The sequence below is a fragment of the Mercenaria mercenaria genome, chromosome 18 (assembly GCF_021730395.1).
Source record: "Mercenaria mercenaria strain notata chromosome 18, MADL_Memer_1, whole genome shotgun sequence".
NCBI classification, from domain to species: domain Eukaryota; kingdom Metazoa; phylum Mollusca; class Bivalvia; order Venerida; family Veneridae; genus Mercenaria; species Mercenaria mercenaria.
This window is the reverse complement of record NC_069378.1, coordinates 31,042,741-31,067,417: the sequence shown is the minus strand read 5'-3', so window position 1 is coordinate 31,067,417 and position 24,677 is coordinate 31,042,741. Positions and strand designations below refer to the sequence as shown.

The 24,677-nt window shown below is 34.1% G+C and overlaps 2 protein-coding genes across 2 annotated transcripts; both read right to left on the bottom strand.

Moving 5' to 3' along the window:
• Nucleotides 1–274: 274 nt before the first annotated feature.
• On the bottom strand, nucleotides 275–1,892 carry LOC123539521 (uncharacterized). Its single transcript, XM_053530552.1, has 2 exons — nucleotides 1,765–1,892; nucleotides 275–1,188 (listed from the first exon to the last, which is right to left on the bottom strand). Exons 1-2 carry the CDS (start codon nucleotides 1,879–1,881, stop codon nucleotides 859–861), a joined length of 447 nt encoding a protein of 148 aa, XP_053386527.1. The 5' UTR covers nucleotides 1,882–1,892; the 3' UTR covers nucleotides 275–858.
• An 88-nt stretch (nucleotides 1,893–1,980) lies between these two features.
• Nucleotides 1,981–4,289, bottom strand: LOC128550784 (serine-rich adhesin for platelets-like). The gene has a single exon (XM_053530551.1). The coding sequence runs from the start codon at nucleotides 3,105–3,107 to the stop codon at nucleotides 2,121–2,123; it is 987 nt and encodes a 328-aa protein (XP_053386526.1). The 5' UTR covers nucleotides 3,108–4,289; the 3' UTR covers nucleotides 1,981–2,120.
• Between the last annotated feature and the right edge of the window lie 20,388 nt (nucleotides 4,290–24,677).

Below are 24,677 nucleotides of genomic sequence, written 5' to 3'. Positions count from 1 at the left end.
TGTTAATTTATACATATGAGCCGTGCCATGGGAAAACCAACATAGTGGCTTTGCGATCAGCATGGATCCAGACCAGCATACGCATCCGCGCAGTCTGGTCAGGATCCATGCTGTTCGCTAATGGTTTCTCTAATTGTAGTAGGCTTTGAAAGCGAATGCGCAGGCTGGTCTGGATCCATGCTGGTCGCAAACCCACTATGTTGGTTTTCTCATGGCACGGCTCATATAGATGTTTAAAGTAAACCATCTTTGGGTATCATTCAAAACTCTTTATTTAAGAAATAAGTCGAATGTAGCTGTGCTTTAGGAATTGCATATTTTATTTACACGATCACATTTATAATTTCAATATACATAATTTTAACAAGCTTTTTGTCAGAAATTAAACATGAAAATTGTTTCATAATGACCTTATACCGTCGGATGATTAATTCTAAATCTTTTAGCTTCTCAATCTTCTAAATCATTTGTTGATCTATAAAACACTAGTATAATCTCGTTTGCTTGAAATCATGTACAGAGTTAGCGATGTTAGCGATGCTGAGATGGTGAAGTAGAAATTACATGCCGCAAGACACAAAATACTGTCTTAGACCGGACCATACGAGTAATATCAAGTTGATTTCTGCACTGGCCGGTCATTTATACCTTCAAATGATGTACATGCTAAATTATAATATTACATGAGCTGGAATGATGAAATAGGTCCGATTTATTTTACTCAAAGACATGTAATAATATTCATTAATACACAAAATTCGTAAAGAAAAAAATCATTTACGTTGAAATAAACATTGATACATGAAATACATGTACATGTACTTTATAGTACTGTCTACATATATGAAGTCACTTATATTATCTGATCCAAGCCCGAGGCAATGACAGTTCCATATCGACTGGCATTGACCTGTACCAGTCGCCAGGTCTGTCATACGAAGACCTTATTCCTAATGTCGAGAAGTAGGGTCTGTCGAAATTTGGGTCTTTAAATGGATTTATCTCCCCTTTCACATACTGTCCCGAATCTTCGTCAAACAAGTAAGGACTGTATGGAATAATTGCAGGTAAATTTCGATATGGCTCGACAGCTGGATACCTTTCGTATGTAGACGACACTTCCGGTGGTCCAGAATAAGGCACGTATATTTCTTCTGCGTATGAGGACACATCTGACTTTGAATATGTCTGAAACCACAGTATACCAAATGTTATTAGATAATGAAATAAATGGTGTCGTTAAATAGATTACCTTATTGAACTGATAGGGACTAAAATGGATAGTTGAATTACTTTTATATGCATGAGGTACTATGAAACAAACAATTATTCCTTGCTGATAAAGTACTAGGTTAGGTAAAGGACTGAATTATTTAAATCTTGATAAATTCTGTTAGTGTTGGATATAACCGAAAAGTAAAACAAGAAACCATTCACAAATTATTATCGACAATGTACTCTGCGTTAATCAATTTGAATGTCCATGAAATTGATTTACAGAAAATAAAACACGAAGATTTGGAGAGTATGCCTAATTAGATTTATTATAATATGTTACACAAGTGGTTTCCCATGGCAAATGCTTTTAAAACGGTTGTAATAACAGATATACGGAATAATATGTTACAGATGTATACAAACATGGGTTTAGGCATTTCTATGCAAATACTATGGTACCATGTTACATGAAGGGAGAGAACTGTTACATAAAGGCTGAAAACTTTGTCTAGAGATGAGAAGATTACGTCTTGCATTTTAACAAACCTCAATGTCCAGTGGTCTTTGGCGACGTTTGTATCTCCCTTGCAGTTTCTTTCTGGAATTTGAAATTAACCAAGCACAAATTGCTACCAGCAAAAGTAGGAACACCAGTCCACACATCGTTGTTGAAACAATAATCGCAATTTCTGGAAAAAAATAAATAGAAAAGGTAGTTGTCAATCCTATAAACACCACTTTTCAATTGAAATGGCTCCCTAAATATTGAAAATATGCTTAAATCTTTCAACTTTAAATAACTTACACGTATTACCCTATAACGATCGAATTTGTTAACAATCTGGTATGAATTTCATTATGACAGTTTATACATATGTACATTGAAGTAATCACGAAAAGAATTATTTACGTGAGTCTGTCATTCTTTTAGTAGATCCCGGTCCCGAATCAGTAGTTGATGTTATATTTGTTGTAGAATCTGTGACTACTGTTGTAGAATCTGTGACAACAATTGGTTTAGTAGTTGCAGCTTCAGTGACAGTTGTAGCATCAACAGTGGTAGCGGCCTCAGTTGAAATGACGTCAGTTGCCGCATCAGTGGTTACAGTTGTCTTAGGAACTTTACTAGTAGCGGCAGCATCAGTAGTAACGACACCAGTGGATACGACGGATGTAGTAACGGCATCAGTGACGGCATTTGTTGTAGCTGCTTCTGTAGTGACGATATCAGTTGTTACGGCGTCGGTAATAGCTGCTTCTGTAGTGACGTCATCAGTTGTTATGATGTCCGTTGTAGCTGCACCTGTAGTGACGTCAACAGTTGTTACTGTGTCAGTTGTAGCTGGTTCAGTTGTTACGTCATCAGTTGTTATGACGTCTGTTGTTGCTACAACAGTTGTTGCAACTTCTGTTATCGCGGCTGTAGAAATGGCATCACTCGTGGTTGACGCAGTAGCAGAAGTAGTAGTAATTGCGTCAGTGATAGCGGTGTCAGTAGTAGCGGCATCAGTAGTAACAGCCACACTACTAGTAGCTGAATCAGAAGTAAATGCATTAGTAGTTACGGGGTCAGTAGTTACCGCACTAGTGACTGCGGCGTCAGTTGTGAAAGAATCAGTAGTACCTGTTATCGTTGTTGTGTCATCTGTGGTACTTTCAGCGCTAGCGGTAGTAGTGTCAAACGTCACGGTAGCGGCAGTGGCAATATCTGACGTCACGGCGGAAATGGCATCAGTAGTTACGACGTCTGTTGTAACAGAATCAGCAGTAACTGAATCAGTAGTAGTAACTGCAGTTGAGAAAACGGTTGTAGTTGCGGTTCCGGCATTTGTTATTCCTAGAAGAAGATAAAATAACTCCTTTTTAAAGTAGTGGAACCGTAATGACATTCGACAATTTTCGTTCGATTCCGTGTTCGTCTAATGCTATTTCGGCATTCTCCAGTTGATAATGTAGTTCTTACGAACATCCAGCCGGAAAATGCCGACATCGTTTACGGAGATTACGTAAACATACGGAAATTACCGAATATCATTACAGGTCCATTACCTTAAGAAAAATACACACAGGAAAGCTACCAGGTTATTCTTGGCATAAAACTATGATTATGACCATTTTTTGACAAGGCAACTGAATTATACTTTTTATATGAATATGCCACCTATCCTAGAGAAAAATCTCGATTTTATTTCTTTCCTAGCTCGGAAGTGCTGCTTTTTAGCTTTTTACAACTGAGATACCTTTGTAATTACGTCCGAGTGCTAAAAGTACACATAACAAATCTATTGTAATTTTTAGTGATCGGATCTACAGCTAGACTCTTCGTTTAGAGTTCAAGTAACTTCAATCAATCATGTTCGAACTGTCTACAGGTCCAGCAGTATTTAATATACATTTTGTACGTTAACTTAATGTTGGTAGGAATGTAGGCAGTGCTTATTTCTTATGTATGTAAACTTGGTCAAAGACTTTGATTAAACGCAATTGCTTTGTGTGGTTACCTGTATGTATGAACAGAAGAATCCAAACCAACTTCACTGTCAATTGTTGTACCATATTTATTCAGCTGAAAACAATATAAAAAAACCGCAGGCGTTAGCATCGAATCCATCATCATCGGCAAGGCCGTACAATTTACATCGAATCCATCAACATCAGCTTTGCCGTATAGTTTATCATTTACTACATCAAATCAATCAACATCAGCTTAGCCATATAGTTTATCATTTACTACATCGTATCCATCAATATCAGCTTAGCCATATAGTTTATCATTTACTACATCAAATCCATCAACATCAGCTTAGCCATATAGTTTACCATTTACTACATCAAATCCATCAACATCAGCTTAGCCGTATAGTTTATTATTTACTACATCGAATCCATCAACATCAGCTTAGCCATATAGTTTATCATTTACTACATCGTGTTATCTGGTCCCACTTTTATTTTTAGTTTTTTTTTTTTTTTTTTTTTTTTTTGTGTTTACGCATGTCTGCTTTGTTTCTTGTACTAACAATTCTTAGATTTACGTCCTTTATGCATGGTTTAATCGATGCAGTAAAACATATCTGTTAGTAAGTGATCCAGTGTAGGAAAGTATATATTGTACGGCCTGTTTGATGATATGGATCCGATGCAGAAAAGGATATAGTGTGTAGACAGACTGCTGATGTGGATTTGATAAAGTTAAAGATATATTGTACGGCTTAGCTGATTAATGGATTCGATGTAATAAATGATTTATTGTACAGTTTATCTGATGTTGATGGATTCTATGTAGTTAAATAGTGCTTAAAAGAAAAGCATTCGTTTTACTTTATTTATTCTATTAATTGAATAATACACGGGCAAGAAAAGAATCTATCACTTAGTCTAGTTGAAGGTGTGGATGGAAATATCTGGTTCTCTGGTAACTGTTTTGCGATAACTCGACAGAGCCTCGTTACAGCTTAAACAATTACCTACGAGCCAGATATTTCCATCTGCGCCTTCAACAAATGAAAGATTCTTATATTCTTTCTTAAGATTAAAACTAAGGAAACACGTGACAATAATTCCAAAAAAAAAAATATATCTTGAAATTTGCAGATCTCTTAAATTATGGACAAATATCTCAAAATATTTACACTGACCTGTACATTTTATTTTACCATATAATAGACAGTCATTCTATATGAATGTACATCTATGAAACATTTCACTAAAATATACATTACAGAAAAAAATCTATTTGCTCGAAATAGGGATTTTCCCATAGACTCCCAGTACGAAAACTTTCAAGACATCAAATGTTTTTTCAGATCATCTTAGCAATAAGAAACACACGATCCTGATGTTTTAACTGCCGATTAATCTAAATAAAGTCTGAAGATTTTAATCTTATTTTACAACGCAAAAAAATCTGAGTGTGTAGAATACCTTAAGACTAGGCTTGCCTCAATAAATGATTGAATCTTAAATTAGTTAATGGAAGGGGCAACATTTTCGAATACGAACCTCTCTAATGTTTTAAGACATAGTGTTTGCGATGGGTCTACAGAACATCCTTTATACAAATGTACAAAAACTTGTTAACAAAGACAAAGGGCGTGTATCGAGACTATAGAAAGTCCTTTATATACGAACTAATTACGTTTAAAACGTTAAACAAAGACAACGAAATATACAATACGTATTTGACTTAAAACGTTAATTCTAGCATAAAACTGATGTGCTTGTCACGATGGCTAACAGCGAGATTCTCACGCTCACATGCTGGTGAAACACATTTTTATTTATTCGCGTTCCGTGGCAAAGCGTAAACGCATTACGGCACCAAAACAGATAAGTCAAAAGGAAATGACGTCAACGTGAAAAAACAATGCAGACGTTCCCGCGCTTTTCATGGAAACTGAATGAGGTTTAGGAATAATCTATTCGTTTATTTGTTGTTTTTACGTTTTTCATGCAAGAATAGCGTTAACGCATGTTCATCTTGTGTTGTAACATCGTCAGAATCCCTCGGGAAACGTTGGTACCCTCGCCCTACCGGGATCGGGCACCAACCAATCCCTCGGAATTCTATAGGTGTTAAAACACGTAAAAAATGCGTTATCTCTACATTAAAAAAATCTGATCAAATACCATGAAATATTTGTGGAGAAAATTTAAACCCTTTCTCAATGAAACAATATAAATTAATTAGAGTAAACATTAATTATTTGTTTTATTTAAGCTCAATACCACATATAAATATATATTTTAATTCAAATTCTAACTAATTAATAGAATTTCATGTAGAAACAAATTACAAGTACTTAAATATCTAAGAAATACTTACCTTGCAGTTTTTTTAATCACATGTATCCGTTTTTCATTCGATAAACAGTCAAAGAAATATAATTATTTAAACTATGCTTTTTGCGATAATTTTCACACAGATCATGTCATTTTATCATTTTGAAACGATTCTAAAATTGCTAAAGTGTATCATTTTCATAGATAAATTATATCTGATTTTCCTCCGGTCAACTGTGATAAGTGAAACTGGTCAAGTTAGTTTGTAACTGACCGTGAAAATCACACGCCGTGAAAATTGCTTAGCTAAACGTAACTAATATTTGCCTGCATTCAGTGTTAATGTAGCTAAAAATATAAACAATTTTCACAATGCCGTCCACTAATTGAAATAGTTTGAGGCAGCAAAAAAGACAAATTTTCTTCACACATCAACTCTGTATTAAGCGATTCAAACTTGTGTTAAGTACAGAAAGTTTTTTTTCTATTGTTTATGACAAACATAACAATGTCTTTGTTTAATATTTGAAATGTACAAAAAGTGTTTAAATTACAAATAAGCAGTTAATACATCATTACATGTCAGTTAGAAAATTTGTAATGCGCACTACGTCTGATGATTTTCGTCCATCAAGTACATTTTATTTTAAAAGATGTTTTTAGCAATCTGTTATTTATTTTTTGTGACTTTTTTGCATAAAGGCGAACATGAAATTAAGTTTCTTAGCTACCATTAATATTTGAATTGACATTATACTGACGAATATATTTTTTTTCATAGCTGTTTGCTTCGTCAGCTATATATGAGCCAGTCCACGAGAAAAAGAAACCTATATTATAGTGACATGAATTTAAGTCCTGCATAAAAAGTAATTTAAAATACTAGAAATTCATTGTATTTCTTGTGTTCATACAGGAGCTAGATACAAGTGTACTGTAAAGCGATTATCTAAGACCATACATATTCTAACACATTTTACAAATAAATGTTGTTTGTGTTGTTACAACAACCAAAAATCAAAACACTCGTGCACCAGGAGAAGACAGACGTTTACAGATGGAAGGGCCGCGAGGAAACCGTAAATACATGGATAAATTATCTTTTCAGTGTTTTCAAATTGTCTATGATGACCTATAAATATTCATGTCTCTAAGTACATTCAGTGACTCAGTGGAAAGCATCACAACTGAAGTAATGAAGATGATTCCTTCAAAATGTATTACAACGGAAACGTTACTGCCTTTCTAAAGTTAAAATGAGCCGCACCATGAGAAAAGCAACATAGTGCGTTTGCGACCAGCATGGATCCAGACCAGCCTGCGCATCCGCGCAGTCTGATCAGGATCCATGCTGTTCGCTTTCAAAGCCTACCGCAATTAGAGAAACTGTTAGCGAACAACATGGATCCTGACCAGACTGCGTAAATGCACAGGCTGGTCTGGATCCATGCCGGTCGCAAACGCACTGTGTTGGTTTTGTCATGGCTCAAATATGGTATTAAAACATACATAACACGTTAGACAATTTGAAAAAATGTCTTAAAATCAGTTTGAGGGGTGATCTCTTTAATCATGGGAAAATATCTCAGAAACTCGCACACAGTCTTTTACATTTTATTTCATATTTTATATTATCAATTGTCATGTAAAACAACCCTTTCTTTGTATAACTTGGTGTTGATTGTTTTTTTTTTCTCAAAATATAGGGCTAATCGTTAACGCCCTGAGAATTGCAAGGTTTGACAACTATGACAGATCTAAAGCCACTGTGATAGTCATCTTAGGAAATGATAAGGTGTACAGCCAAAACCTGTCATGATATTTTACAAAGAAGAATTTTATGTCTTTGTAAATAAGCAGTCATTTCTTAATACATTGGTGTTTTCACTTAATTTTATGTAACCCTGAATACATTTTGCTAATCAAACCAACATTATTAATCTGATTAATGTTGGGCCGGATTTCTTACACACATTTTCTAACGGTTGCATAGTAATGCCTGTTTTGCGTTTTCAGTATTTTAAGCTAAATTTTATTGCAGTTTTTATCTACAAAAGATTAGCGGAATGGATTCAAGTTTTAATTATGTAAAATATATCAAATATGTGTAGATTTAGATTACAATATAGATGTAAATATCACATAGGGGATTGAATTAGAGGGTATATGTTTATCCTTTAATATAACAGTAATAACCCTTTTGTGAAAGCATGCAATATGGGTTTTTATAAGTGCAATATAATGTGGAATTTGTTTTATATGATATAATCTCTGATATAATTTATATCATGATATATAGTCTCAAGTAACTCAGTATTGAGTGGCAGCATTAAATATGTTTTAAGATATTATATGTAATACAAATATGTACTGTGATTTTATTTATGTATGCTCATGAGACTTGAATAAAAAATAAATAAATCTTATGCAAACAACAATAGTTCCGTAACAATACATCTTAACAACACTTCAATATTTCAATTATAGTTTGAATCAAAGCCTCACAGATTTATCTGGAAGAAACGTCCACAGGCAGGTAATTGGCAGTTACAAAAATGTAGTTAAGTATAACATTTTTTCAGATGCGAGTCATTACTTTGACAGATATTAGTTTCCATATGGTGTATGATAACAAAGCCACATTTCAAACTGTTTTCATTATTTACTACACAGTTTATATAGCAAACACGCCAGGTCAAGCAGAGTCGTTGTACCAGGTTCTTGTTTTGATAGCAAATATTCGAGTCCCTGACATGATCATGATGTATTTCTGTAACTATACAATACCGCAATGGCTTTGACAACCAATCAATTATATAAAACACAGCGAATACGAAATGCATTTCTACTCGTTACATTTTAGGTAATCATATTGATTGGATTAAAAATGAATGCATTACATTTGACTTGTTTTAGTTCACTTTTCGACATTTTTTTTACTAAAATACATCTTTGATCGCCCTTAATTGAAATCCGAGGCATACAATTAAGTGCTGTTTGGTGTTTTCAATTTTAAGCGTTTATTTCAAACAATACGATTTTATCCCATTTGTATCAATTGCTGTCCTTAAAGTTTTATTCAAGTACAATGTCATCACCATAGCCACGTACAATCTCGGAACGCAAATATACACAATGACACGAAGCCATTCTCGCTCGTATTTATGATGAAAGCGGATTTGGCAATTGAAAATAAATTAACAAACATTTGCAATTTTTGATATTTTCATTTAGCATTTATTTATTTGTCATGATTCTATAATCTTTTTTTCTCTCTAATATTCGAATAGTGAAACAGTATTCGCATATAATATTCGAATATTCGTTGCCATACCTAGCTTTATCGTAAACGTGAAAAAACGTTGCGAAAATGCTATTTTCAAATCACGTCTTCGAATCGAGTTATCGGGTTTTCGCATTGTATTATCGTGCTATCACATCTTTGCGTATCGAAATATTGCCTTTTGTATGGGTGCGAAACAACAATGACCCTAACAGCACACCGTGCATTGTACACCTTTATAGTTATATATTATAAATATTGTATTGTACCTCATAATGTCATGTTATCATGAATTGAGAGAAATAAACGAATTGAATTGAATTGACATCTATGATCTAATCTTTTAACATTGTAGGTAAATTCGGACTAGTTCAACTGATGATGTAATTAGTACCTTCTTTTCAATTTCAGCCTGATATGACCGAAGGCGGATATCGATCCAAGTGGGCGCATTCGCCCAAACCTCCTAGGTCCACCCCAGAGAAAGTCCAACTTAGTTACGTCAATGATAAGCGATTTCCAGCCGAGCTCAAGAATATAAGAAACGAGTAAAACAAAACGAAATGTCAAAAACGTGCCGCTCAATATGATATAGGTCTATTTAATTTAATGAAACGTTTCTCATACTTTAACTAGTATCTGCAACAATTTGTTTTTGTAGGAGATTTAGAGTCATACCAACACAGTTTAGGTCATAAGGCATTTTTTTCCAGTTTTAAATGATGAGGAAGACCCAAGGTGTGGGCCTGGCCGGACATTTGGATAGAACCACCGAACTTCCGCACAACAGCTTGATGGCTTCCTTACATGCAGGATTCTACAACCGAAGCGAGGTGTCGATGAGGGACAAATGCTTTAAAGTCAGCGACGTTAACCACTTGCCATATTATTACTAAAACTCCTATTCATCGTCAGGCCAAATGGATCGTTTTTCATTCTTCAATGATTTTCTGATTTTGCACGTTCTGTAGAACAAGATTTGTTCGAGAAAATCAACACCTTTATAATACACTTAATATCTTTAATTTCAAAAATAATTAGATGACGGTACTAACAAAAATCTACTCGGCTTACCTTTAACAAAACATATAATAATTTATTAATTTTATCACAACCGGGGTGAGCAACTTGAGAGTTTTTTAATAGTTACAGTTTTACATCAAACAAATATCTAGCAGGCATGCATTTAGAAATAATTCAATTCAACTCAATTCAAAATGATGATCGGAAATTTCCGTTCGGTTACGTATTCTCCGTATAAGACTTCGGCGTTCTCCGGTATGAACGGAAAGCCACGAAGTGCAATGCAAGAATACGCAATCGCACGAAGAATACCGAATGACATTACCGGCGCACTATCTTAAGTAATTATATAACCCCTTATATAATGTTGATCTATTTGTTTTTCATTTCAAAAGCGTCCTAGGTGCTCTCGCTATGGATGCTTTTCGCTTTTTACATTGTTGTGGAGTTCTTTTTGTTGTTTTTTCTTTTCCTTTATCATACTGTGTAGAAAATTCATATGTCAAAGGTCTTAAAGACAATTTTGACAAAAAGATGTAATTACAAATTCTAAGAGAAGTTCATTTTTAATGAAAAATGCCAGCAAGACAAACAAAAACAATCTGATAATCAGACACCATCTACTGGAATTCATATGTTGAGAATTTTCTTTTAATATTAGAGTCGCTATTGAACTTGATTTTGGGCGAATTTCGCAGTGGTTTCAATGGATATTCTGGCTGTGAAGCATCTTTAACATCTCTGTTTTCACTCCAAGATGTGAGGAACGCTTGGTTTGTAAAACCTTCATGTCTCTCTTCTTCACAATCAGATTTTTCTGCAGTTATGTCATTTCCAGCTATAGGTATTCTTCCATTTCTAATGTTAGGGGTAATTTTACATGCAGAATCATCTGCAAAAATATTTTCATCCACATCACTAGCGCTTGTGACGTCATTGTTATTCTCATGTGAATCTGTTTTACCAAGACTTCTCATGACATTTATAACATTCTTTTGAATCTTTCTGTTTCTTTTGTCTGTTACATCGACTTCATCATCTTCTTCAGTGATACTGTTTTCGGAGTAATAACTAGGCGCGTGCACGCGTTCAAAGAGCGCATGCGCCCATATTGAACGGGAAGTTACCCGACGACCATGCCTGCGCAATCTTCCTATTCTACGAATAGCGTTACGTCGTTCTTTCTCTAAATCTGAAAGAGTCAAAGTAATAAATAATGTAATAATTAACAAATAATAAACCACGGTTCAGAGTTCAGATGATCTGTGGTAAATTAGACGATAAATCACAAGAAGGCCTTGATTGTTTTCATTCTGACATGCACGTTGATATATTGCAATAAATATTATGCTGGAATTCATTTACGCGAGGAGTAATGTATCGGACGTCAGGTGGCTACATGACGTCAAAATTGACGTCATAATGCTCTCTTACCGGTCCGTGCGTCAACCATTGTTTATCGCAGGATATATTGCGTTTGATTTTCTTCTTTGTTTAACTGGAAACCAATTCGAGCCATGTTAGAATGTTATAATAATAAATCATCGGCGGTGCTTTCAATGAGGAGTAAAATCAATCTGAATTCATGATGACTCCTTCTTTTTTCTTAAATCAGGTGTTCCTAGACTTACTTTCTTGTAAAAGGTAAAATATTTATTTACTGTAGTGTAACCCCTTTTGAAACGATCACCTTTAACTTATGCACATTTTACAGTCAAATCATATTCTGTACTGTCAGGTATCAGGCAGTAAGACGTTCGGTTATATTCCTAATTCATTTTTTTTATTAAAGTATGGTGATATCAGGCACAAAACATCAAAATTTTTAACTTTTTCCAACCGGTCAAATCGGAACGGCTCATAATGGGATAGATGACAGTGGTGTATGGCATTTGTTTGAAATAAAAGTGCTTTTTTAAATAATTTTATGTTTTTAAATCTAGTCACAAATCTACATTGAATATAAAGGTATATGAGAAGCATAGGGTCAAAGTCGGAGGTAATGTGACCTAGTGTGCCAAATTTATACAGATAGTTACACTTCCGGGTGCGCGCACATTCCAGTTTTAAACTTCGGGTGACATGACGTAGAGTATGTTACAAATCAAAACCGTATATATTTACATAATTACACAGGCGTGTATCAGAAAAGACTGGCAGAAAAACTAAATTGTGGCAACAAAATGTATTTATAAATAACGTGATCAAACAACGTTGAAGTCCACGCGAATGTTATGAATATTCAGTGACGCCGATCAATCTATTTTGTCTTGTTTTAACAAATCAGTAAAGTCCAACATTTGCAATAAAATGGTTATAAAACGGGGCGGGTGTACCATAAAGCGATATTGGCATACTAGACTGGCCAATACCTCTCCTAGTGTGCCAATATCGTCTTAAGACACATGAGCTCTGTATAACAGAACAGGTGTAAGGGACCTTAAACAGCGATGCTTAGTTAATATCAATTAATTGTCAGAAGGAGTGTCACCTGTGACCTAAATATATACTTACTGATTTTGCGTCGGTGGATGCACAGCTGGCTTGTGATGAAAATAAATGTGAAAAGTACTACTACTCCCATGATTATGCCAATGCACGCTGCGGCTAAATTAAGCGGCCTGAAAATATATTTAAAAAAATAGTACGTGTTAATCACAGGGTAAATGCCGGCTACATGAATTTAATGAAACAGTGAAAATGACACAGGAATACAAGTACAATAACTCTTCCATTTTGATGAGTTGATGTAGTAGAAGTCACTTCATTTCAAATCAAAAACTTTCACTGATTTTCTATTGACAATAATATAAAGTTCTTTCTCATTTTTGAAACATTAAATGCATTCGTATACAGTCTTTCTTTGCCGCTGATGATGATTTTTTATCAATTATACTTCATAGCACTGCATTATTATTATCATTATTATGATTATTATGATTATTATTATCAGTTATTGTTGTTATTATTATTATCATCATCTTCATCATCATCATCATTTTAAAAGGATAAATTTGACCATGTTTCATTTGGGTCTTGTACAGAAATACATACATACGCGCACTGACCGTGTATACTTTTGAAGAAAAAAATGTATCTTTCGTCTGCTTTAGTGACCTGCGCGTTTTGTGCGTGTCTGCTTAAGGAAGCCTGCACGTTTTGTGCACGTCTGTTTTAGTAACCTGCACGTTTTGTGCACGTCTGCTTTAGTAATCTACACGTTTAGTGCGCGTCTGCTTAAGGAAGCCTGCACGTTATGTCCATGTCTACTTAAACCTGTAAAAATTTTGTCATGAATGAAATATGTCGTTCAAGGGAAACTGTTTAGATTCTGCCTTTTACTGATCAAAACAGTCAACCCGCCATTAGTTCTTTTGTCAGTAATTTAAAAGTTTCTGAATGTATAATTTTGCAATTCAGACTACGCTTAGAACAATATGATGTTGATAACTTTTCACAATTTCAAAAAAATATCAAATTATGCTATCATGTAAATCCGCTCATTTTACGACTTCAATCCATCTTTGAAAAGTCACAAACTACACGAAAACATCTAGAATTTACAAACTAGCGAAAACGTTATGAGGGAAGAAAATGACAGCAAAAACAAAATATTGGCGTATTGGCATGTCGCAAAAGAGCATTTTATATGTCTTTGAAATTAAAACATTTCCTAGTTAAAAAATCAAAATTTACACTTCCTTATTTCTATAAATTTTGTATATTCATTTTCTAAACACCATCTTTCATGTGTATTTTTGTGACATTTTGAAAACGGGCCTTGGTAGCTTCTAGTAAAACGAATACAATTATATTCTTGCGTAATTTAATACTATTGAAATGTTGATATGTCAATATTGACAGATCGATCTAACGGTCCTCTTAATTTAAGAAATGTATTTTCAGTAATTTTAAAACTACATTTGTATTTGTAAAACAGCAAATGGCGGATTAGCTCTTTGGTTCAGTAAAGTTACCCCGAGAGCCGGGTGTTTACATCCACACCAGTCCCATAACCAGTGGTATTTACATTCTTGCCACCGTATTCTTTAGTATTTAGTAGAAATAAAATAAAAGGAATGCCCTTCTTTAAAGCACTATTATATTACAGTAGCATATGAATTCACGAATGAATTAGTAAATTACAGCACGTGAGTCATCCTACACCATGGAGTGTAAGATGGTTTTTTCAGCATCGGCGAATACACGAGAAAATCATGACGGGAATGCAAGAAACATACGCGCTATGCGCTTGTCTACATAAAAAAATCTGCACGTAATTCGCGTGTCTACTTACACATCCCAGAATTTACAGCAGTACTGGGCGTTTGTCAATCCACAACAATAGCTATGGTCAGCAGGTACAAACGGAAGCGGGCAAGTGAATATACCCAGATATGTCCCGTTTTCGTTTGCTTCATAGTTCTTGCAAACGGAGATTGCTGAAAATATATGTCGATCGGTTTAAGATTTGGTAATATATGATACATTATCTGTTACAAAAATGAAATCAGTTTCCGGAAATGCAAGGATGGAGACAAGCTGGCTACTATGGTAACATAAAAATGTGGCAGTCACTCATTTAGAGTTCGAATATGCGGCACGGCCATGACCCTGTCTCCTGTTAATGGTAATGCGGTTAGTGTTTTCTTCGCAAACGTACTGGTGTGTGAGATCCCCTTAATCTATAACTTTACACAGTATATTTTTTATATTAGTGTGACTCAATGTTAAATTACAGTTAAGAGTTTAGCTTTTTCATGAAGTTATTGACATTCCAGGCAATATTTAGTTAACGTATTTGAGCTACAGCGTTTAAGGCGTTTGGCCGAAACACAGTTTTTTTTTTTTTTTACAAAAATGCAATATTACGTTAACAGTTTCTATAAATTAGAAATATGTGTGTAACATAAAGTACTTACCACCAGAGGGCGTATTCTTGTAGACTTTATACTGATCTGTTTTAAACCACTCAAACATGTAGCTATAGAGTGCTGGATAATGGTTGGTCGCGTGAGAATATACGCGACTGTAACGGGCGTAACCTTTCCCGCCCGAATAGGAGTAGTATCTGAAAATGTAACGTAACGTAACGAAGCGTAAATGTGAGTAACATTATTTTGAAAAAAAAGTATAACACTGTAAGGTTTGTTTTACTTGTACATGCATGGATGCGTGAAAACTTTAATTATGTTTGAAGTGTCAACAATATGAAAATAGACAATTCGACAGAATTAAAACATATACAAATAAATATCAGTTAAGTCTATCTTCAATTTTTAAATCATGTAATTTTAAGTGTAACCAGATATCTTTAAACGTACTAGTACACATAGTACATATCATTATATCTTATGTGCACAAGTTTCTATGATTGTGTAAATATTTTTGTATATAAAAACGTAACGTAAATTACGAAAGAATACTGAGGTATAATTTAAAATATCTTTATTAGTCTGGAGAGACAAGAAATCTAAATAAACCAACATTTTATATGGTATATTTTCTTGGAATGCTTGAATCTAAATAACATCATTTTTGTGTATCTTGTTATGGAAAAGGCAATTAAAGAGTACACATACACGCTACTATAGTAGTTTCCGTAACGGACAGCCCTGTAACGTATCAAGGTGGATCCTTTAGCTTGAGTGAGACCTAGGGGAAAAGAAAAATAGAAATGATAATTTCAATAAATAGATTAAAATTTCTTTCCCAATACTTCCAGAGTTTACTTAGTTGAAAATAGTTCTTGCAATGGCACAACGCAGCCTAATACTATATTCAACTGAAAGTGGACAATTTCATGACAAAGAATTTTCTCAGTGTATTTATTGCACAAAGTGTAATAATCTTCACCCTAAAAAAATATTTTGATAACTTTCAGATAACACAGAAGTTCTCTTTTCTGTGCTACTACGTTTACGCACATAGATAATGCCCCAGTCATAGTCACAGTCATAGTGTCACGTTTTGGCCTCTACGTATAGCTACGTTGGGAAACGTGGCTACAGCGTGAGCTAACGTAGAATAACGTGACTGAAACATGATCAAACCTGAACTGGAAATTTTAGTTTTGGACATGTTCGAAGTTCGCTGCCGTTTACAAACAACTTACTATAAGTGGACGTCGCAAGAACGTAGTACAACGTAGTATAACGTAGCAATAACGTAACAGAACGTGAACATAGCGCGTCCGGCCGGTTGATGTATGCCCTAGTCATAATGTCACATATAGCTACGTTGGTAATTAAGAACAGTCAGCTAGCCAATGCTTGACGAGTTTTAGTTTCACGTGGTTGCAGCGTGGCGACAGCAAGGCATTACGAAGCACAGCGTAGATAATCGTGTCACAACGGGACTACAATGAGGCAAAAACGTGGCTATCACATGTCTAGCGCGTGGAGACAACTTGGCACATCCTTGCACCCAAACGTGGTTGTTAGAAACGGCCCACGACGGCGCGGCCAAAACGTCACGCTATGACAGGGGTATTATCAGTGAAATTTCTTTACATGTACATAGATGTAATAATAAGCATCTGATATTTTTTCGATAAAGTTGCTAGCTATACATATCTCACACTTTTAACACTTTAAACTTTGCTTTTAAAAGTTAATTTTGAACATTTACGGCACAATTGTAAGAATAATGTGCAATCTGAATTCTCAGACGACTATCCAATACCATAAAAGCTTGAAGTCACATGTATCATCTCTTAAAGCTTACAAATTGCATTTAAATGCAAACTACCGGGAAAATGTTGCAATACCAGCATTTACAAAATTCGTTTTATAAAACCATGACTACAGTCAAAAGTTTAGTATTTAAAAAATAAATCTTAAAATCTAGTATATTCAATAAGTAGCCCTCGGTCGAGAATCGGAGTATCGTTTTACATGAAAGATACTGGCGGGGAACTGGCGGGGCGGACAACCTTTTATGTATAAATAAAAGAACTATCTTGCTTACCTATAAGCATCCAAACACTGAAAACAAATATCCATTGCGAGGCTGAAAATATCATCTCCCTAAGTGTTTTTTCCTTACTGTTTCTCTGGTGTTTAAATGAATGTTTAGATTGATAAATTAATATTTTATGCGTCACGCGCTAAGTATATATTATTTTTTGTTATCCGTTATTCATATCGCAACAGTTTTGTTTAGTTCCTAATGCTTCAAATGTTAATTTTATATAATATTACAGGACAGTGAAACGTTTTTTTTTATTCAGGATTATCTTTAAAATGCTTGGGATTACTATCTTGATTAATCAATTGGGCTTACAACTGAATTAAATGCAAAACTGTGCAATAATTCTATAAGTGAGAGTGTCTTAATCATTGGGCATTAAAAGATTAAAGGAGATGCACTGACTTGTTCTAACTGAAATGTGTGATATGTTTTCCACACCTGTTGTTTATTTGGTTGTCCCTTTATTATAATTTCCTACACCGAGCCAAAAGTAGATGGTATTTGCAAAGATACTAAAATGTTTTGAATTGGATTTTCAAGGTCATTTGAAAGATAATCCTGATTAATAAATAAACATTTCACTGTCCTGTAATATTATATAAAATTAACATGACCTTGAAAATTAAATTGTTTTTATATACAGGTGATAATAATTTCAATAAAAATTCAAAGTATATTTGTATTTATACTGTTATAAATTTACCATACTATGAAAACAGTTCTATTGTACAAATTGCCAGAGATTCAATTGTTAAAATGCATCTTTTTTTTTTTTTTAGCAAACTCGGTGACTCGTCCACGCCTTTCGGTAGTAGTTATGTTGGATCATTTTTAAAGACACTTTCTGTAATTTAAAATGTTTTGTTCATTTTTCCTCCTGTCATTGAAAATCCCAGTCTCGAAAGAATAGAAAATATTTCCTTTATAGCCTATGGAAAGCATAATATTTACCTCCGAAAGATCCAGTATAGGCATGGTACCAGATTTAGTAAGTGCTGAACTGAACACTAATCGGATATCGCAACTTCGACCGGGACTAGAACCCGGACTGCCAGCGTTACAGTCGAACCTGAGTTGAAGTCCAAGACCACAAATTATTCCTTCAAATAAAACCTAGTCCAGATTTCACATCTGCCTAATGAGGGATTTTTGGTGAGTTCCAAATTGTCTACCTTATTGGATTATGTCCAAGATAATAAAATTGTAAGTCGGTCCTATCATTTGGAATCCTCTGACTTTATCGCTGTTTTGCCTATGAGATTTCTCAGTTCTAAGGTATGCGATATCTTGCATTTTTGTTAAATCAAATGTCTGGAATGTCAAAATTAGACACTTGAGTGGTGTTTATAGAAGATGTAGTTTAAGGCATTTTCTAAATAAACAATCATGATGATCAATAACTTAGCTTCACTTACACCATATTTTTACTAATAACATAGCAATAACAACAGAGTAATCCAAATGAAAGGAACTACTAACTTTAATAGAGTATTAAAGGGAGATAACTGACCCAAGTCTCCCATTTAAGCAACATACAATATAAAGATATATAAATAATGTTTTTATAATTTGTTTTAATAGTTGAAAAGACCGTAAACATTTTTATATCAAAATTCCGGCTTACGCCTTCTTCAGGGTAAAACTTAAGGGCGGGAAAACTTTAAGTGCAAATGTACCTAAAACTATGTTTAAAAACATCAAAAATGCACGTAAGTACAGACTTTAATAGGAAAATGATCCTTAAATCCGCTTAAAAACTGTCACAGCATAGCATGTACATATCGAAATACCTATGAAGGAACTGGTTTTATCAAAGGTGCTTGAGTTCTTGAAAATTTAATATAACTACACATCCGAAAATTTGAAAGAGCATTGTTAGTAAAAAATTGTTTTTTTTTAAACATGCTGAAATTGTAACAAAATCGGTTTTATGATCGTTACATACCCTCAGTTATAATGCTGAAAATACTGGCTAACAATCGGCGGCGGCGGAGGAGGGTGGCGGATGGTGTCCTGACCCCAAGTGTCTGTGCCCTCATACTGACGCATTTCAGAAAGTGGTCCGCAGAATAAACACCCTTCTATCGTTTTTAAATAAACAACTGGAAAACATGCGAATATACGCATGAAAAGTTTCTTATTTTATGTAAAATACATTCCACGAGTGAAATGATGCCCAGGTGGCCCCAGTTTATGCGCAAATGCGCTAAAATGGAAAAATTAGAATCTAACTATTAGGCACATTTTTGACCAAATTACTGCTTTATAACTTTAGAAGGAAAAAACTGACAAGTTGGTTATCTAAATACCCAAAAATAATGATAGACGGTGAAAGGGGAATAAACTGATTAGTTGGTTCTTTTCCCAAATAGTATGTATATATCACCATATCTCAATAATAATAGTCGGTAAAGGGAAAAGAAACTGACTAGCTGGTTCTTTTTCCGCTAGTGGGTATGTATCTACGTACCTGAATAGTAATAGATAGTACAAAGGGAAGTAACTGTAACTGACTCTTTGGTTCTTTCTCAACAATTCCTTTTCGAGCTAAAATGTTGCCCTTAGTTCATCATTCGCTGTCGGCTCTGTCAGTCTGCATGTCTGATGAGATCTATAAGATTTTGTGTATAAAAACTAAAAGGTAGCGGAGAGCGGGGGAACTAACCAGTTGGAAGGAAAAACATTTTGTTTTCTTTTTAAATAAAAAAACAAAGAACTGATTAGATTTTTTTTCTTCTCCCCGTTACGTAAACAAATACTAAGGGTAAAAAATAATCAACTGGTCCATTTTAATCCCATTCTCTTTCACTTTTCTTCGCCTTTCGAGTCCAGGCTTCTTGGGTGTAGCATTTCAGGGGTAACGTTATTATGTTTTGATAACCTACCAGTCGCCAACAAACCAATTATGTACTTATTATGTCTATACCCTCATAGATAGTGAATGATTTAAGTGCATACCGTGCGACAATAGGTTTATTTTATAACGGCATTCAAAGGTTCTTTAAAACAGATCATTTTTACTGTTATCCTCTAGAAACATTACTGAAAGTTATAATTTATTTGTCAATTTATGTATCTATAATACGAAAAGTGACTTGTTTTATCTATTCGAGTCTTATAAATCTTCATACTGGGATACTAGTTCATTATATGCTGGTAATCTTGTTACAAACGAAATTGTTTTCAATGTGTTCGATAAATCGGACATGTTATTCCAATCAATGAATCTACAATTTTGTTTCTTCTTGATAAAAGTTTTAATGTTATCTGGTGATGTCGAGTTAAATCCCGGACCAACTGACTTGGTTGAAAGCGCTCTTTCTGTTTTTCATCAAAATTTCAGAAGCATTCGAAATAAATTAGAGTATATACGCGATAACTGGTTGGACTTTGATGTCGTCTGTTTCACAGAAACTCATTTGGATAACTCAGTCAGTAATGACATATTGAAAATGTTAAACTTCTGTGAAATTCATCGTAAAGATGATACATGTCACTCGGATGGACTTTTAGTATACGTTAAGGATCATTTAATATCTAAAAGATTAATTGAGTTAGAAAATAACTTACCGGAATCTCTTTGGATTGAAATAAAATGCCGAAATGAAAAATACTTAATTGCAAATATATATAGACCACTAAACACAGGTGTTGAATTTTGGGACAGGCTAAGTATTTGTCTTGAAAATGCTTTTCAAAAATGTGGTAAAATTCTGTTAGTAGGGGACATTAATGAAGATCAGCTTAACTCTAGTAATCATAGATTTCGAGACGTCCTCTTATTAAACAATATGTATAATGTTATTTCGGAACCAACAAGGGTTTCAGCTAATTCATCAACATTAATCGACCCTATTGCCATCTCTGATGCGGATTTACTTTTACATTCCGGTATTTTTCATACCCCGAGGCATATAAGTGACCATTTTGGCACTTTTATTTACATGAAGTTTAATTTACCCCCATCTGCTCCTTATAAAAGACTAGTATGGTATTATAACCGTGCAGAATTCGATAAACTCAACGACTTGATAATTGCAACTGATTGGTCATTTCTTGATTTAAACACAATCGATGAGGCTTCCAAAAATTTTAATACTAAATTTACGGAACTAGCAAAACTTTGTATTCCGTCCAACTATGTAACGATAAGGCCAAAGGATAGACCATGGTATGACTCATTCATTCGTCGTACTTCCCGTAAAAGAGACCGTCAAAAATCTATAGCTATAAGGTCAGGTAAAATTAATGACTGGAACGTTTACAAACAACTTCGTAATAAAGTAAACAATCTTAAAACACATGCTAAACAAAAATACTATAATGACTTAGAATCTACATTAAGTGACAGTATGTATATTAATCCAAGATCGTACTGGAAAACAGTTAAACAATTAGTAAAAGACAACAAAAACTGTGAAATTATACCACCATTAAATGTTGATATCGATGGCAATGATGTAATTTATACGTCAGATACCGAAAAAGCAAATTGTTTGAATGATTACTTTGTATCTATATCTACAGTTGATGACTCACGAACAAACCTTCCAGAATTTCTCCCAAAAACTAATAACGTCTTACAGGATTTTTATATTCAAGAACAAGAAATTATTGATACCTTATTTTCTCTCGTTTTAAATAAATCATCTCGGCCCGATGAAATAAGTCACAGAATGTTAAAAGAATGTAAAGACTCAATTTGTAAGCCATTGTGTATTCTCTTTAATAGGTCGTTATCCGAAAGAAAATATCCCGCAATCTGGAAATCGGCCGTAGTTATGCGGCTTTTTAAGAAAGGTAATAAAAATAGTCCTTCAAACTATAGACCTATATCTTTAATCAGCTGCGTTGGTAAGGTTATGGAAAGAGTTATGTTTAAACACATTTACAATCATCTATTTGCTAATAAGTTAATTTACGAAAGGCAGTCTGGTTTTTTACCAGGGCACTCTACTGTATATCAGCTGTTAGACATTTATCACCAAATCTGTTACTCCTTCGATAATAAATGTTGCTTCTATGGAAAGTACATTAAATGACGACTTAAATAAAATAGCTGAATGGTCCAAGCGTTGGTTAGTAACTTTTAATCCGAACTAAACAGAAGTGGTATTTTTTACTCTCGGATCTGAAGTTAAACCGTCGCTTTACTTTGATTATGTTCTTCTTGATTATGTTGACAGTCATAAACATTTAGGAGCTACTTTTAGATCAGATGGTAAATGGCACGATCATATCAATAATATACTTTCATCTGCCTCAAAAATTCTAGGGTCAATGAGAGCATTAAAGTTCAAACTAAAAAGAAATACGTTAAATCAGATTTATATATCCTACATGAGACCTGTTCTAGAATACGCATCAATAGTCTGGGATGGCTGTGCAGATTACGAAAATCATTCTCTTGAAAAACTCCAATACGAGGCTGCACGTATTGTCACAGGTCTTACGAGGTCTGTTTCTATCGAACGTCTTCTTAATGAAATTGGTTGGGTATCTCTGTCCGATAGACGAAACATTCAGAAACTTGTTACCATGTATAAAGCTAAGCATCGTACATTACCGGACTATCTATTAAATCTTATTCCAGATACAGTTGCCAATGATGTACCCTATCTTCTAAGAAACAGGAATGATTATATAACAGTTGCTCGTCGTACGCAAATATTTGCTAACTCGTTTATTCCATCAGCTTCTTCTTTATGGAACGATTTAGAATCCGATATAAGAGAGTCATCCACAATTCATAGTTTTAAATCAAAACTTAAACTAAAATACAAACCTTCATCTGTACCTACATATTTTTGTATTGGCGAAAGGCTGTACTCGGTTTACCATGCTCAAATGCGTAATAAATGCAGTAATTTAAATGCTGACTTATATAAAAATCATTTGAGAGACAATGCTGCATGCGATTGTGGTCACGTTACTGAAGATGCCGAACATTTTCTCTTTAAATGTAGACATTATGCTTTACAAAGAATACAACTTTTTAACGCCACATGTATCTTTCATCCACTGAATACGCGTACTCTTTTGTTTGGAGATGAAAATTATACTGAAGAAGAAAATTCACTCATATTTTAGAAGTACAAAAATATATCAAACATAAAATCGTTTTCATTAAGAAATCTGATTGCTGCCGTATTACTTTAGTATATAAACTTAACGCAGTTGTACCCCACACATCAAGTTACGACCCTTGGAACACACTGGACTCTCTCTCTCTTCTTATATTACCATCTATCTAGCTTTCTTTTAATTTCTAGAGTTAAATCATTCTACTTTTTCTCCAACATTGTTGTTATTCATTTCGCTTAACTTTGTTCTCTTCCAATTACATTTTGTCATTTTTATAAGAATACAATGCAATCTATAATATAAAATTTTCCTTTAAATATACCTTCGGGGACGGACCGAACTACTAATGTTATATGAACTTGTGGTCCAACCCTTTTACCTTTCTTAGAATGTTTTGTATATTTTCTGTATATGTACATTGTATATGTTGTCACAAAAAGGAAGGAATAAAATATGTTTAAATCAATTAATCCCGTTTGTGGGAGAAAAGAAACCGGTTGATTTTTTTTATTCTGAAGAAGGCAACCTTTTTTTATTGGCGCGGGGCGCGGGGGTGGGGGGGGGGTGGCATTTTTCTTGTCTGGCCTTAGTTCCCTTACCTATTTCTGACTGTCATCTCACTGAAAGTATACGCTCTTCGTAACCACCATTCTTGCGTCTGAACCAAATATATTTGCACTTCATTTGAATCAAATATACTGTTAATGCATAAGTACCAAATATACTGGGAAAACATTTTACCCAGTTACACTCGAAGAACATTTGACTCAGTTATACCGGAAATACATTTGAATAGAATATACTGGAAATGCGTTTGACTCAATCATACTAAAAATATATTTGAACCAAATACAATGGAAACAATACAACAATTTTTTGCTTGTTTGACAAAAATACACCAAAAAGTAAATTTCCTGTATGTAATTACTATGTCACAAATATGTAAATAATTATGTTATGCAATTATTGTTTTTGTTAAGCCATATCTGTCCAAATATGAAGTAGTCACGCTGAAATTTTACTCACTGAAATGACTTTCGAAACAAAACTATCTGCATTAATTTTAGCTAATTAATTGTCTTCGGATTTACACTGTTCCAAGAACGCGGATTGTTCAAAGATTGACTTTAAGTGCTCAGTAATACTTTATTTACATATTAATTCTTTATGTCGTGAAGGTGACATACTTTTACCAAATGAAAAGCTTCATGGTACAGATGATGACGTCATTCTGAAAAACAAACCGTAGCTGCTTTGCCTTCTGTAGGAACCTTCCGTGTAGTGACTATTGATACGTCTTTTATTTATTTATTTA

Coding starts and splice junctions, on each gene's coding strand:
- LOC128550784 (XM_053530551.1), bottom strand. CDS start 3,107: ATGTCATTACGGTTCCACTACTTTAAAAAGGAGTTATTTTATCTTCTT.
- LOC123539521 (XM_053530552.1), bottom strand. CDS start 1,881: ATGTGTGGACTGGTGTTCCTACTTTTGCTGGTAGCAATTTGTGCTTGG. Junction 1,189..1,764: donor AAAGACCACTGGACATTGAG/GTTTGTTAAAAT, acceptor CTGTGGTTTCAG/ACATATTCAAAGTCAGATGT.